Raw genomic sequence first — 13,059 nt, 5'->3', positions numbered from 1 at the left:
CCTGGACGGTTGCATAAACTGGACATAAAGAACCTGCAGAAAGAGGACTGCTGAACTTGCCTAAAGGTGTGATGGTCCTTTGGGGTTCCTGATTCATGAAGAGTCTGTGAGACATTCTACAGAATTGAATTTCTGTCTATCACCTCTCATGTTCACCCTTTTCTGTCCTCCTGGGTCACTTTCTTTCCTAATATTAATTTTCTTATATTCATGTCTCATTTGCTACATTAAAAAATCATTTTCTCTTTTTAAACTAAAGAATTAATGTAAAAAATCTTTTCTATTTTACAAACCAATTTCATTTTCCAATGCCTCCTCTCCTTCTGCTCCCTCTACATTTCCTCCACCCCATTCCCATCCACTCCTTGGAGAAGGTGAGATTTTCCATGGGACATCAACAAAGCACATTGCTTTGAGGTAGGATCAAGACCTTCCCCACTATATCTAGGCTGAGCAAGGTATCTGTCCAAATAGAATTAGTTCCAAAAAGGCAATAGAAGCTATAGTGACAAACCATAGTCTCAGTGACAGTGACCCCATAGTCTGCCACAGCCATAAAATAGCCACCACATTCAGAGAGCCTGGTTTGGTTCTATGTTTGTCCCTTTCCCCCACTGCACATTCCCACTGCTGTCAGGTCAGAGTCTGTGAGCTCTCATTAGCTCAGGTAAACTTTTTCAGTGTGTATCCTCATCATGAACCCTTTGTTCATATTATCACTCCTCCCTCTCTTCAACTGGGCTTTGGAAGCTCAGCCCTGTGTTCATTTGGATCTCTATATCTGCTTCCACCAGTTGCTGGATAGAGGCTTTATGATATTTAAGATAATCATCAATCTAACTACAATGCAAGGATAATTCAGGCACCCTATCACAGTTTCTTATAGTCTTAGCTGGGGTTATCCTTGTGGATTCCTGAGAATTTTTCTAGTGCCAGGTTTCTTGTTAGCCCCATAATAGCTTGCTCAAACAAGATATCGCTTTCCTTGCTCTCCCTCTCTGCTCTTCCCCCATGTCAACCATCCCATTCCTTCAAGTTCTCTTCCCACTCTCCTTGTTCACTGCTCTTTTCCCCCTTTAGCCCTCTCTTTTCCCCCATACCCATGCTCCCAATTTTCTCAGGAGATCTTGTCTATTTCCTCTTCCCAGTGGGATCCATATATATTTCTTTTAGGGTTCTCCATGTTAACTAGTTTCTCTGGTGTCATGTACTACAGGCTCAAAATCCTATTCTTTATATATAATATTTACTTATGATTGAGTACATACCATATTCAGGATGCATTTTTCCTACTTCCATTCTTTCGCATACAAATTTCAAGATGTCTTTTTTTTAGCACTGAGTAATACTCCATTGTGTAAATGTATCATATTTTCTTCATTTTTCAGTTAAGGGGCATTTAGGTTGTTTCCAGGTTCTTGCTAATACTAATAATGATGCTATGGGCACAGCTGAGCAAACGTTCTTTTTATATTAATGAGCATCCTTTGGGTATATGTCCAAGAGTGGTATTGCTGGGCATTGAGGTAGGTTGATTTCCAATTTTCTGTGAAACTGCTATACTGATTTTCAAGGTGGTTATACAAGTCTGTACTCCCAGCAGCAATGGAGGAGTTTTCCTCTTACTCTGCATCCTCTCCAGCATAAATCAGCATTAATGTTTTTGATCTTTGTCATTTTGACTGGTGTATGATGGTTCTTAGAGTTGCTTTGATTTGCATTTCCCTGATGGCTTATGTTGAAAATTTTCTTAAGCATCTTTTGGTCATTTCTTCTGTTAAGAATTCTCTGTTTTTGTCTTTATCCCATTTTTAAATTAGATTGTTTTGATTTTTGATATCTAGTTTCTTGAGTTCTTTATATAATTTGGAGATCAGTCTTCTGTCTGATGTGTGATTAGCAAAGATCTTTTCCCATTCAGTAGGCTGCCTTTCTGTCTTATTGACTGTTTCCTTTGCACTACAGAAGTTTCTCAGTTTTAGAAGTCCCATTTATTTATTGTTGCTCTCAGTGTCTTTGCTACTGGTGTTACATTTAGAAATTTGTCTCCTGTGCCCATGTGTTGAAGGTTACTTTCCACTTTCTCTTTAATGAGATTCAGTGTGGCTGGATGTATATTGAGGTCTTTGATCTATTTGGACCTGAGTTTAATGCACGGGGATAGATATGGGTCTTTTTGCATTCTTCTATATGCTGAAATCCAGTTATGAGAGTACCATTTGTTGAAGATGCTTTCTTTTTCCCATTGTATAATTTTAGTTTTTTTTTTTTTTGTCCAGAACTAGGTGTTCATAGATGTGTGGATTAATATCCAGGTCTTTGGTTTGATTCCATTGTTCCACCTGCCTGTTTTTATGCTAATACCAAGAATTTTTCATTACTGTAGCTCTATAATAGAGCTTGATGTTAGACATGGTGATGTCTCTGGGAATTCTTGTACAAGACTGTTTTGGTTATCTTGGTTTATTTTTGTTTCTACATCTGGATTGAATATTATTTTTCAAGGTATGGAAACAATTGTTTTGGGATTTTGATGAGTATTGAATTGAATCTACAGAATGCTTTTGGTAGGATTGCCATTTTTTTTAACCTATATGTCCAAGAGCATAGTAGGCCTTTCCATTTCCTGATATCTTCTTCAATTTCTTTCTTCAGAGACTTAAAGTTCTTGTTGAACAGGTCTTTCAATTCTTTGTTTTGTGTTACCCCAAGATATTTTATGTTATTTGTAGCTATTTTAAATGGTGATGCTTCTCTGATTTCTTTCTCAACCCTTTTATCATTTTATATAGGAGGGATACCAATTTTTTGAGTTGACCTTGTATCCTGACACATTACTGAGGGCATTTATCAGTTGTGGGAGTTCATTCATTTAATCTTTGCTGTTACTTATGTATAATATCATATCATCTTCAAAGAGTGAAAGTTTTATTTTATCCTTTCTAATTTGTATCCCCTTAATCTCCTTCAAAAGGCAGAGAGAGAAAATCCAAATTAACAAAATCAGAAATGAAAAGGAGACATAAAACTGACACTGTGGAAATCCAGAGAATCATTGGGTCATACTTTAGAAAGCTGTACTCCACAAAATTGGAAATTGTTAAAGCAATGAACATTTTTCTGAGTAGTTACCACATATCAAAATTAAATCAATCAAAAACATATGAACAATTTAATAGATGTATAACCTGTAGGGAAATAGAAGCAGTCACCTTCCAACCAAAAATAAAAATAAAAATAAAAAATAAACCAGGGCCTGATGATTTCAATGCAGAATTCAAAGAAATTCAAAGAGCTAATACCTATACTCCTCAAATTGTTCCACACAATAGAATAAGAAGGAAAATTGCCAAACTATTCCTATGGGACTACAGTTACCCTGATACTGAAACCACTCTAAGACTCAGCCATGAAAGAAATTGCAGGACAATCTATCTCATGAATTTTTATGCAAAATACTCAATTAAATACTGGCAAACCAGTTGAAAGAACACATAAAAAATCATCCACAATGATATAGTTGACTTCATCCCAGAGATGCAGGGATAGTTCTACATACAAAAATCTATCAATGTAATCTACCATATAAATAAATTGAAAGGATAAAAACATATAATCTTATTAGATGCTAAAAAAGCATTTGACAAAAATCTAATGCCTTTCCATAATTAAGGTCTTGGAGATATCAGGGATACAAGGAATGTTTCTAAACATAATGAAAGCAATATACATCAGGTTGACAGCCAGCATCAAATTAAGTGAAGAGAAGCTCAAATTATTAAAATTTTATTATTAAAATCAGGAACAAGACAAAGTTGCCCACTCTCTCCATATCTCTTCAACATTATCTTGATGGTCTAGCTAGAGAAAATTTTATTTTCTAATGACAGCAATTTATGACACTTAATCACCTGTACTATTTTTAGTAATTTGATCACAGGTATCACCACACTCAAATCATGCATTTGTGTAGATTCAGGTAGCATGATGTAGTATGTCTCTCTCCTCCCATAAGAAATCACTGCATGGGAGGAAGCATTCAGGTAAGGTCAAGCTCAGGGCCTCTGGGCTCTGAATCTTAAGTGAATGATGCCCTCAGCTCCAAACAATTGATTTCCTTTTCTGACCTCCATGGGCATCCCCTCCATACATAAACTTTCCTAAACATAAATAACATTAATATTGTTCAAAAAGGACCCAGCAGTCACAGTGTACCACTTTAATTCCAGCACTAAGGAGGCTGTGAGTTTGAGGCCATCCTGGTCTACAGAATTAATTTTATGAAAGCCAAAGCTATACAGAAAATCCCTTTCTCTAAAAGCCTGATAATTATTATTTTAAAATATGTCTTTTATTTCCTCTTTGAGAAATGTCTACTCAGTTCATTTGCTTACTTATTTTTATTGCATTATTTTTGTCTTTAGTGTTTAATTTTTTAGTTTTTCTTATAAGTGTGTATAGTAATCCTTTGTAGTGTGAATTGCGGTGGAGGCTTTTCTCTTACTCTATAGATATCTCTTCACTCTGTGAGCTCTTGCCTTTGTTTTGAAGAAGTTTTCAGTTTCATTCAATCCCTTTTGTCAATTCTTTCTCCTATTTCCTGCATTTAGGAATTCAGATGCCTAAATAACTCAGAAAGTCCTTGTGTGTGCCTATACTTGTTTTATATTTCTTCAATAATTTCCAAGTTTTAGGTAATACAATGCAGAACTATTTAGTTCTATATGTGTAAGTTGTGTTTGTTGTAAATTTTTGTTTGATCCATTATGAATTGATTTTTGTATTGTGTAAGAACTATGGACTCAGTGAAAGTCATTCTTCCTAATTTACTAAAGACATTTCCCAGTCTTCCACTATATACTTTTGGCATGTTGCAAAATGTCAAATAGCTTGGCTTTGTGAGCTTATTTCTAAGCCACATATCAGTCAGCATTATTATTTTGGCCTGTCACACGCTGTTTGTAATCATGATTCTGTGGTATAATATTAAGTCAGTTGCTATAACACATAAATGGACTATATTGGGAATATATAGCTCAGAGTTAGGGAGAATCTCTAGCATACATAAAACCTTGGGCTTAACTCTTAGTACCAAAGGATATAACAAACCAAAACAAAATAAAGTCAATAGCAACACAAAAACAAATGAAAGAAAAGACTGAAACTGTAGGTAACATTTTAGGCTCCAGCAGGGCTATCATCAAGAGAACAAAGACATAGATCATGCTCGTGAATTGGCACTGATTCAGGAGGACTATCATTGAAAAATATTGTTTTTATAAATGAGAGTAGAAGAAAGTGTAACTGAGAAGAAGAAAGGCATCAGTGGTTGCAGAAACAGGCAAATAAGTGTCGGAAAGAAGAATGAGTCTGGTTAGTATATATTAGTTACATGAACATCTTACAATGAAAATCACAACTTTTAAACAATTAATTAGTATACACTTTGCTAAACTGTGAGCCACTGGTGATTCTGGACAGTTCCAGGCATTTTCTTCAGTTAAGACCTACTGATGAGATCATAATGTCCCAGGGATAGTTGTAATCAGTGGACATACAGATGGCAATGAGTCATAGCAATGGATCAAAAAGCAAAACAAAAATACATGAATTTGTTTGTGTGTGTATTGTGTGAGTGTGATTTTGTGTGTGGAGAAGGGGCTTGTAAGTGTGGGAAGGAAATAAGAAGTCATAGACTTTATCAGATGTAATCAGATTGTTATATCTGTGATATTGTCTAATAACATACTTAATAAAAATATTGTGACAGTATAGTTGAGAGTTAAATCTCTAAACACAGTGGAGATAATTTGTTTTGAAAAATGCCAGAACCTATACTTATGTACACACAAAATCTGTGGATAGGCATGAGACATCCCGTACTGTAATATATGATTTTAAAAGAACATAATATAGATATTTGTGTTGTATTGTTGGATAATGTTATGATAACCACTTTAACTTATTAGAAATACATACCAATTAATTTTAGCCATTAGCTTATGAAATGTTTGCATAATATTCAAGAAGTTCTGATTTTCATGTCTGTTTAGAAATTAACTAGCCTCTCAGCTATTTTAAACATATATTCATATAGTATGGTTAGCATTACATCAAATGATATATAAGATGAATTATAATGAAAACCATATTATCAAGTGTATATTTATTACCTAACTGGCCTTGGCAGTTATGTTACTTCATTATATTACATAAAATCATGATCATACAAATAAGTTATGAACTGAGGAAAGTATATTCAAATATTATAAATAGATTGTTCTTTTGTTATAGATTAAATATTAAAAATTCTGAAATTATATGAATAGAAAAGAGTTGAAAACTTAAAGATGTTATAACAATATGAGGCAACTAACATTATGATTTGATATTTTTAACATTTTAATTTCTAAGTGCATGCAATCTTCACAAACATCTTAAATATCTTCTGTTACAAAGACAGAATTGGGATTAGCATAGAATGACATATTTTAAAATATGATAAAATTGATAAGCAATTCAAAAAGATTTTGATAATAATCTTATTAAAGTTAAATAAATCTAAATATAAATCTAACAATTTAAGAAACAAAGCTCCATGTATTTTTGTGAATGGTTTTTTGCAACATATTTTCTAATCTTTAATATATACAAATAATTTTAAAGGACTCATTCTACGTGGTAAACAGTAAGCATTACAATTTCAAATATATTTTCAAATGGTTATTTAATAACCATATACTAATTGCAAATTATAGATTCTTAGAACAAGTTATTATACAATTAAATTTACACTAAAATGTACATAGAATCAAGTGTATAAAATGAATTTGCTGATTAGAAAAGATGTCAAAAATTATTCCAGAACTCACGTGTGGTTTATCATCTTCTTTATGGCTTTCTTAATATCTTTATTTCTCAGTGTATAAATAGCTGGATTCAGGAGAGGTGTGATGACTGAGTAAAATACAGCAAGAAACTTGTCCAGCCATGTGATGCTGACAGGCGACAGATAGATGAAAATGACAGGCACAAATAATAGCACAACTACTATGATATGGGAGGTACAGGTAGAGAGTGCCTTTGATGAACCTTTAGAGCGAAGCTGAACAGTTATTAGAATGTAAGTGTAAGATATCAGCAAGAAAATGAAGCAAGCTGTTGCAACAACACCACTGTCAGCATTTATCATAATTCCCAGAGTATCAGTATTGATGCAGGCTAATTTTATCACCAAAGGAATATCACAGAAAAAACTGTCTATCACTCTAGGTTCACAAAAAGGTAGCTCCAAAATCAGGAGCAGTTGCACAAATCCAATGATCCATGATATCACAACCAGCCAGATGCACTTCTGTGTGTCCATGATGCTGGTGTAGTGGAGTGGCCTACAGATGGCCACATAACGGTCATAGGCCATTGTTACAAGTAGAACCATCTCACTCCCTACAAGGAAATGCGCAAACAGGATCTGGCTCATGCAACCTCCATAGGAAATTATTTTATTTTCTTTTACAAGGTCTATGATCAGTTTGGGTGTAGTAACTGAGGAAATGCATAAGTCAATAAATGAGAGATTGGCTAACAGGAAGTACATGGGAGAATGAAGATGATGATCAGTGATGATTAAAATCACCACAAAGAGGTTGCCTACCACAGTCATCAGGTAGAGGGTGGAAAAAGGCAGCAGGAGGAAGATCTGTAGTTCCCTTGAGGTACAAAGTCCTTGGAAAATGAACTCAGAAATCACAGATTGGTTTACTTTTCCCATTATTTCACTGGGCTTCAGTGGGTTGAGAGAGACAGAGCCCAACAAACCATTACTGAAACAGAAACAGTACCTTAATGGTCACACTCAAGAAGGAAGAAAAGAATACAAATTATGTCAGCATTGTATTCAGTTAAACTTACAATAACTGCTTCATATTAGTATATACTTTGTAGTAATTAAAATTAGGAAAATTTTAAACATCTCAAAGATAATATTTATAGGGGTGTAAATGAGCATATTGTCTAAAAAACAGTAGCAATTACTCTTTTTACATTTTTTAAATCTTTAAATTTATCTTTTTTATGTAATCAGAAGTAATGTTCCTCAATTATTCTCTGAGCCGTATTTACAGCATCTTCATTGGATTGTGTTTATACCAAAATTATAAACCACTCACATACTTTAAACATAAACAGAAACTTCCCAGATATAAAGTCTATTTTTGACTATGTCTATAGGCAGAATCAAATCCTGTGTATTAAAATTTTTGAGGAAAATAATTCATCAAATAAGTTGACAATCTACCTGCCGAACACGTGTTTTCAGCATTTGAGCTTTGGACTTATCCATCAGAGTGTATCTGTACAATCATGTATTACTAGGTTTGAAGAATACTACTCATTGTCATACGCATACAGCCTTTCAACTATAAATCATGATACTTCATACAACAGTTTGAATAATTTGTTCATGAATGTTGCTTTCTCTGCCTCTCTACCTTTCTGTTTCATTTTTCTACTTTTCTTTTTTCCTTTATTGACTGTCCGATTTTAAAGTTTTCTCATAAGTTTCCTTTCTTAATTTTAATGTCTGTATACTTTCATACTATTTTAAGTTTAAATGGGAAGGGTAAACGTTAACAAATTAGGGAATATTTTTTGAGATTCTGTTAAGTACTTAAAACATTATATGGTAATAATAATAGTGTTTATTAATTTCCTGTGCTTATAAACTGTATGCAGAAGTAATACTCTACTGAAAAATGAGGTCTGTCTGATACTGAATCCCCAATATTACTTTTAATTATAAAACAAATGATAGGAATTTAAATTTTGAGAAGTCCAAAAAAATTAATGACATTTGTAAAACAAGGTACTTTGCCACATAAATGCAAGTACATGAATATCTTGCAGAGGCTGACCGAGGAGCCAAGGACAATGGCGATGGGCTTGGTCTCTACGACATGTACGGGCTCTGTGTGAACCTTGTCAGTTTGGTTGCTCACCTTCCTGGACCTGGAGGGAGTTGGGAGGACCTTGGACTCAACATAGTGTAGAGAACCCTGATGGCTCTTTGGCCTGGAGAGGGAGGGAGTGGCGGTATGGGGGGAAGGGAGGGGAGGGAAGGAGGGAGAAGGGGGGGAGGAGATGGCAATTTTTAATAAAAAATAAATAAACTGGAAAAAAAAAAGAACCCTACCTGGCGTTGGATGGAGAAAATGACAGAGCCCCACATAGGAGCACCGGACTGAGCTCCCAAGGTCCTGATGAGGAGCAGAAGGAGGGAGATCATGAGCATGAAAGTCAGGACCGTGAGGGGTGCGTTCACCCATTGAGACAGTGGGACAGAACTAACGGGAGACCACCAAGTCCAGTTGAAATGGGACTGATGGAACAGGGGACCAAACCGGACTCTCTGAATGTGGCTGACGGTGGAGGAGGACTGAGAAACCAAGGACAACGGCGATGAGCTTGGACTCTACAGCATGGACAGGCTCACTGTGAGCCTTGTCATTTTGGTTGCTCGCCTTCCTGGACTTAGCGGGAGTTGGGAGGACCTTGAACTTAACATAGTGAAGGGAACCCTGATGGCTCTTTGGCCTGGAGAGGGAGGGAGTGGGGGTATGGGTGGAAGGGAGGGGAGGGAAGGGGGAGTAGGAGGGGAGGAGATGGAAATCTTTAATAAAAAATGAGGAAAAAAGAATGAAACCTTCAGGCAGCAAAAATAGAATTATATAGACTTAGTTTATTATGTTCAAAATTGAGCATATTTCTTGTTGAATACCAATGCCATTTTCACACATCTTTTTAAAAAATTTTCTGAATTCTTAGGGTATTGTGATTCCACTAATCTGTGTTACCCTAATTTTACTCCAATTACGAATAACTACATTCCTAAGGTATTGTTTGAATATTGAGGAACTAGAGAATCAAAAATTCAAAAGTTAATCAGATAACATTAGAGTAAGTTTAGTGGCCTGTGAGTACAAAGTATTTCTGTGCTGAAGAAATTTGGAACTTCTAAAGTTTACCCTAAGTGATCAATAGATGTGAGCATATAAAACTTCTTTATCTTTTCTGATGTCTCAAGGACTAGTTGGAAGAGAAGCCTAAAATATTTTTATCAAGCACGATTTAAAAACTATACATACAAGACTCGCTGTAACTTGTGAATGATGTAAAACAATGTGCTATTAAAACAAACAGACATATAAACAAACCAAGCTTAAATGAGTAATTGTGATGGCAATTTAAAGCACAAAAATCAGTTTGTGATGTACTCACGCTACAACAATCACTTTATTAAACAGATCTTCCCTTTTGAATGATGTTTCCTTTAGAATCTGAAACTCTTAATCATTGTTTCTGCTGTCACCAGTGTCACTGAGTTGTTTCCTTTCAGTGCCTCTTATATACACTGACAAGAGTCATGTCTGCCTTGGAAAGATCCCCATTCTCCACATTAACTAGAAACATGGAACTGGAAAGCCTTTTGCTTTCATAGTCCTTGGGGATTCATAGACTCCAGCTTCTCTTGAATTGAATCCGAGAGCTCAAAAATAAAGAAAATTGATTCTTTAACTTTATAAATATTTAGTAATTATGAGTTACTATTTTGTATGTGTTATGACAAGTTACAAGCTAAGATAAATAACATGATGAGCAGTGTGATACCTTAGCACTTAATGTCACTTGTTGCCAAGTCTGATGACTTGAGTTAATCCTAGGGATCCACAAGGTGTAAGGATAGAAACCACTCACTCTTCTGATCTACATATGTATGTTGCAGGAGAACAAGTACATATAAAGAGAGCTGCAATTATAATACGTGGACCCACATGAATAACTGTAATAGTTAGTTGAAAAAAAGGGATAAAATGTATCTGTAGTTTTAAAGTTCACATGCTTATTTAGACAATTACCCCCTACCACCTAGACATTCTCATGGGATATTTTTTCTTCTCACTCTCTCTCTTTCGATAATTTATGACCAATGCCTACAACACCTATGAATCAGGCACATTACCTCATTTTAGATTGTTCAGTTTGTCTTTATTATCAAATACATTTCAATTATATTATTTATTATGTATATTATATATACTTAAAGTGAACATCGTTATGTTTTGATAGACAACACCTATGGAAATTACATATTAGTAGTATATATAAGAACTTGTAGTGTGTTAAAAATAATTTCAAAACTTCTTTGACTTTTCATCACAGCTGTTGCTTCATTAAATATAGTTTTCATTTCATACAATTTTAAAAGTAATTTTTTGAACTCTGCATATTTTTCTAATATATGAAATTCTGTATATGAAAAGCAGTTTATACCAAAGTAATTATAGACTTAAATATGTTCCTCATTTTTATATGATAAATTTGTTGCTATAGTGACTTCTCCAAAGTACATTTATTAACTGCAATCTATTATACTTTTGTTATAATTGTAATAATCTCAGAACCTTTATATATATATATATATACATATATATATGTATATATATATACATATATATATATATATCCAGCCACATTCTCCTTCAATTCCCTGACTTATTTGTTCATTAATTGTTATTGCATGCATATATATGTATTCACACATACATACATACATACATAAATATATACAATATAATCTCCAATAATATCTGCCCTCTCTGTTTAATGCTATGTGTGTGAATGATTTTTCACATTTGGTTACTGAGCAACCAACTGGTGTACTCTTTCCTGGGAGATGGTTATGCCTCTATCACTCCCAGATTTACCCATTTGTGTAGTTCTTTGTGTGTGTGTGTGTAGGGCTGAGTTAGATTGGTAGTTCTTTATAGAGGTATCCATTGGGACTGGCCTCTTGTGTTTAATGTGAAGTGCTTTTGCTGCTCATGCAGCATACTGATAAGCAATAGAATGTGGCCCCCGCTCTTCTTCACAAAACCAACACGAAAGGTGTGAGAATCAAAGCACATATGTTTCCCCAAGCATTAACAACACAAGGATAATGAACCAAGGAGGTTGTGAAGGAAGAGTTCTTATATATGATTTGTTAATGACAACCATCAAGAAAGATTCTGTCAATACCAGAAACCACAGAGAAGCTACTGCAGCCTTTTTTTTTTTTTTTTTTTTTTGGCTTTTCGAGACAGGGTTTCCCTGTAGTTTCTAGAGCCTGTCCTGGAACTAGCTCTTGTAGACCAGGCTGGCCTCGAACTCAGAGATCCGCCTGCCTCTTCCTCCCGAGTGCTGGGATTAAAGGCGTGCGCCACCACCGCCCGGCCTACTGCAGCCTTTTACATAAAGTACCTCTAGATTGACACCTGCCAAAAAATTATTAGTTCCACTTCAACCTGAGGTGATTCTGCAATTAATCCCTTTAGTCAGAGTTACTGTTTTATGTTAACTGATGCTCTTCCTCAGTTTAACTTGTAAAATTATTTTCAGACTATAGATACCTTGGTTGGTAGAGTGGTTGTCTTAGTATGCATAAAGCCTCAAGTTCAATCAGCAGCAATGCAGAAGACAGAGTGAATGTGGAGAACACACCAGAATCCTAACACTTGAGACACAGAGGTAGAAGGATGATAATTTCAAAGTCGTTTCAGTGATATGATGAGTTTGAGGCTGCAATGGGTTACATGAGACATTGTACAAAATTAAATGGCAAAGGCTGCTAGCTAACTTTGTTTGTAAAATGTTGCATTACCTTAAAGTAGTATATCAAAACTAGTAAAAATACTCCTCAAAGAACAGCAGTACTTCTTTTGAAATAACACTTCAAAGGGAATTCACGTTTAATCATTAGTTGTGTGGATATTCAAAGAATTGAGGTCAGGATAAATTACTTTTGTTATTGTTTGGTTTGTCTGGTATCTTTTGTTTTTTTTTTTTAATGTTTGTTGGTCTTGTTCCATTTTAATTCATAATGGAATATCAGTTGTGAAGAAAAAGATAACCATGCAACAATTCACAGAGTCCCAGGCGAGGTAACTAGGAGGACCTTAGGGGGAACACATGGATCTCACAGAAAAGGGAAAGAGGAGATATCATGGGTGGAAAAAGGCAGAA

General features: G+C 34.9%; 1 protein-coding gene across 1 annotated transcript; it reads right to left on the bottom strand.

The window, feature by feature from the left end:
• Positions 1 to 6,868: 6,868 nt before the first annotated feature.
• Positions 6,869 to 7,771, bottom strand: LOC119815251 (olfactory receptor 4K3-like). Its single transcript, XM_038331407.1, has one exon. The coding sequence runs from the start codon at positions 7,769 to 7,771 to the stop codon at positions 6,869 to 6,871; it is 903 nt and encodes a 300-aa protein (XP_038187335.1).
• Positions 7,772 to 13,059: the final 5,288 nt, after the last annotated feature.

The sequence above is a fragment of the Arvicola amphibius genome, chromosome 5 (genome assembly GCF_903992535.2).
Source record: "Arvicola amphibius chromosome 5, mArvAmp1.2, whole genome shotgun sequence".
Taxonomy (NCBI): domain Eukaryota; kingdom Metazoa; phylum Chordata; class Mammalia; order Rodentia; family Cricetidae; genus Arvicola; species Arvicola amphibius.
The sequence above is the reverse complement of the archived record's forward strand: the minus strand, read 5'-3'. Positions and strand labels throughout refer to the sequence as shown.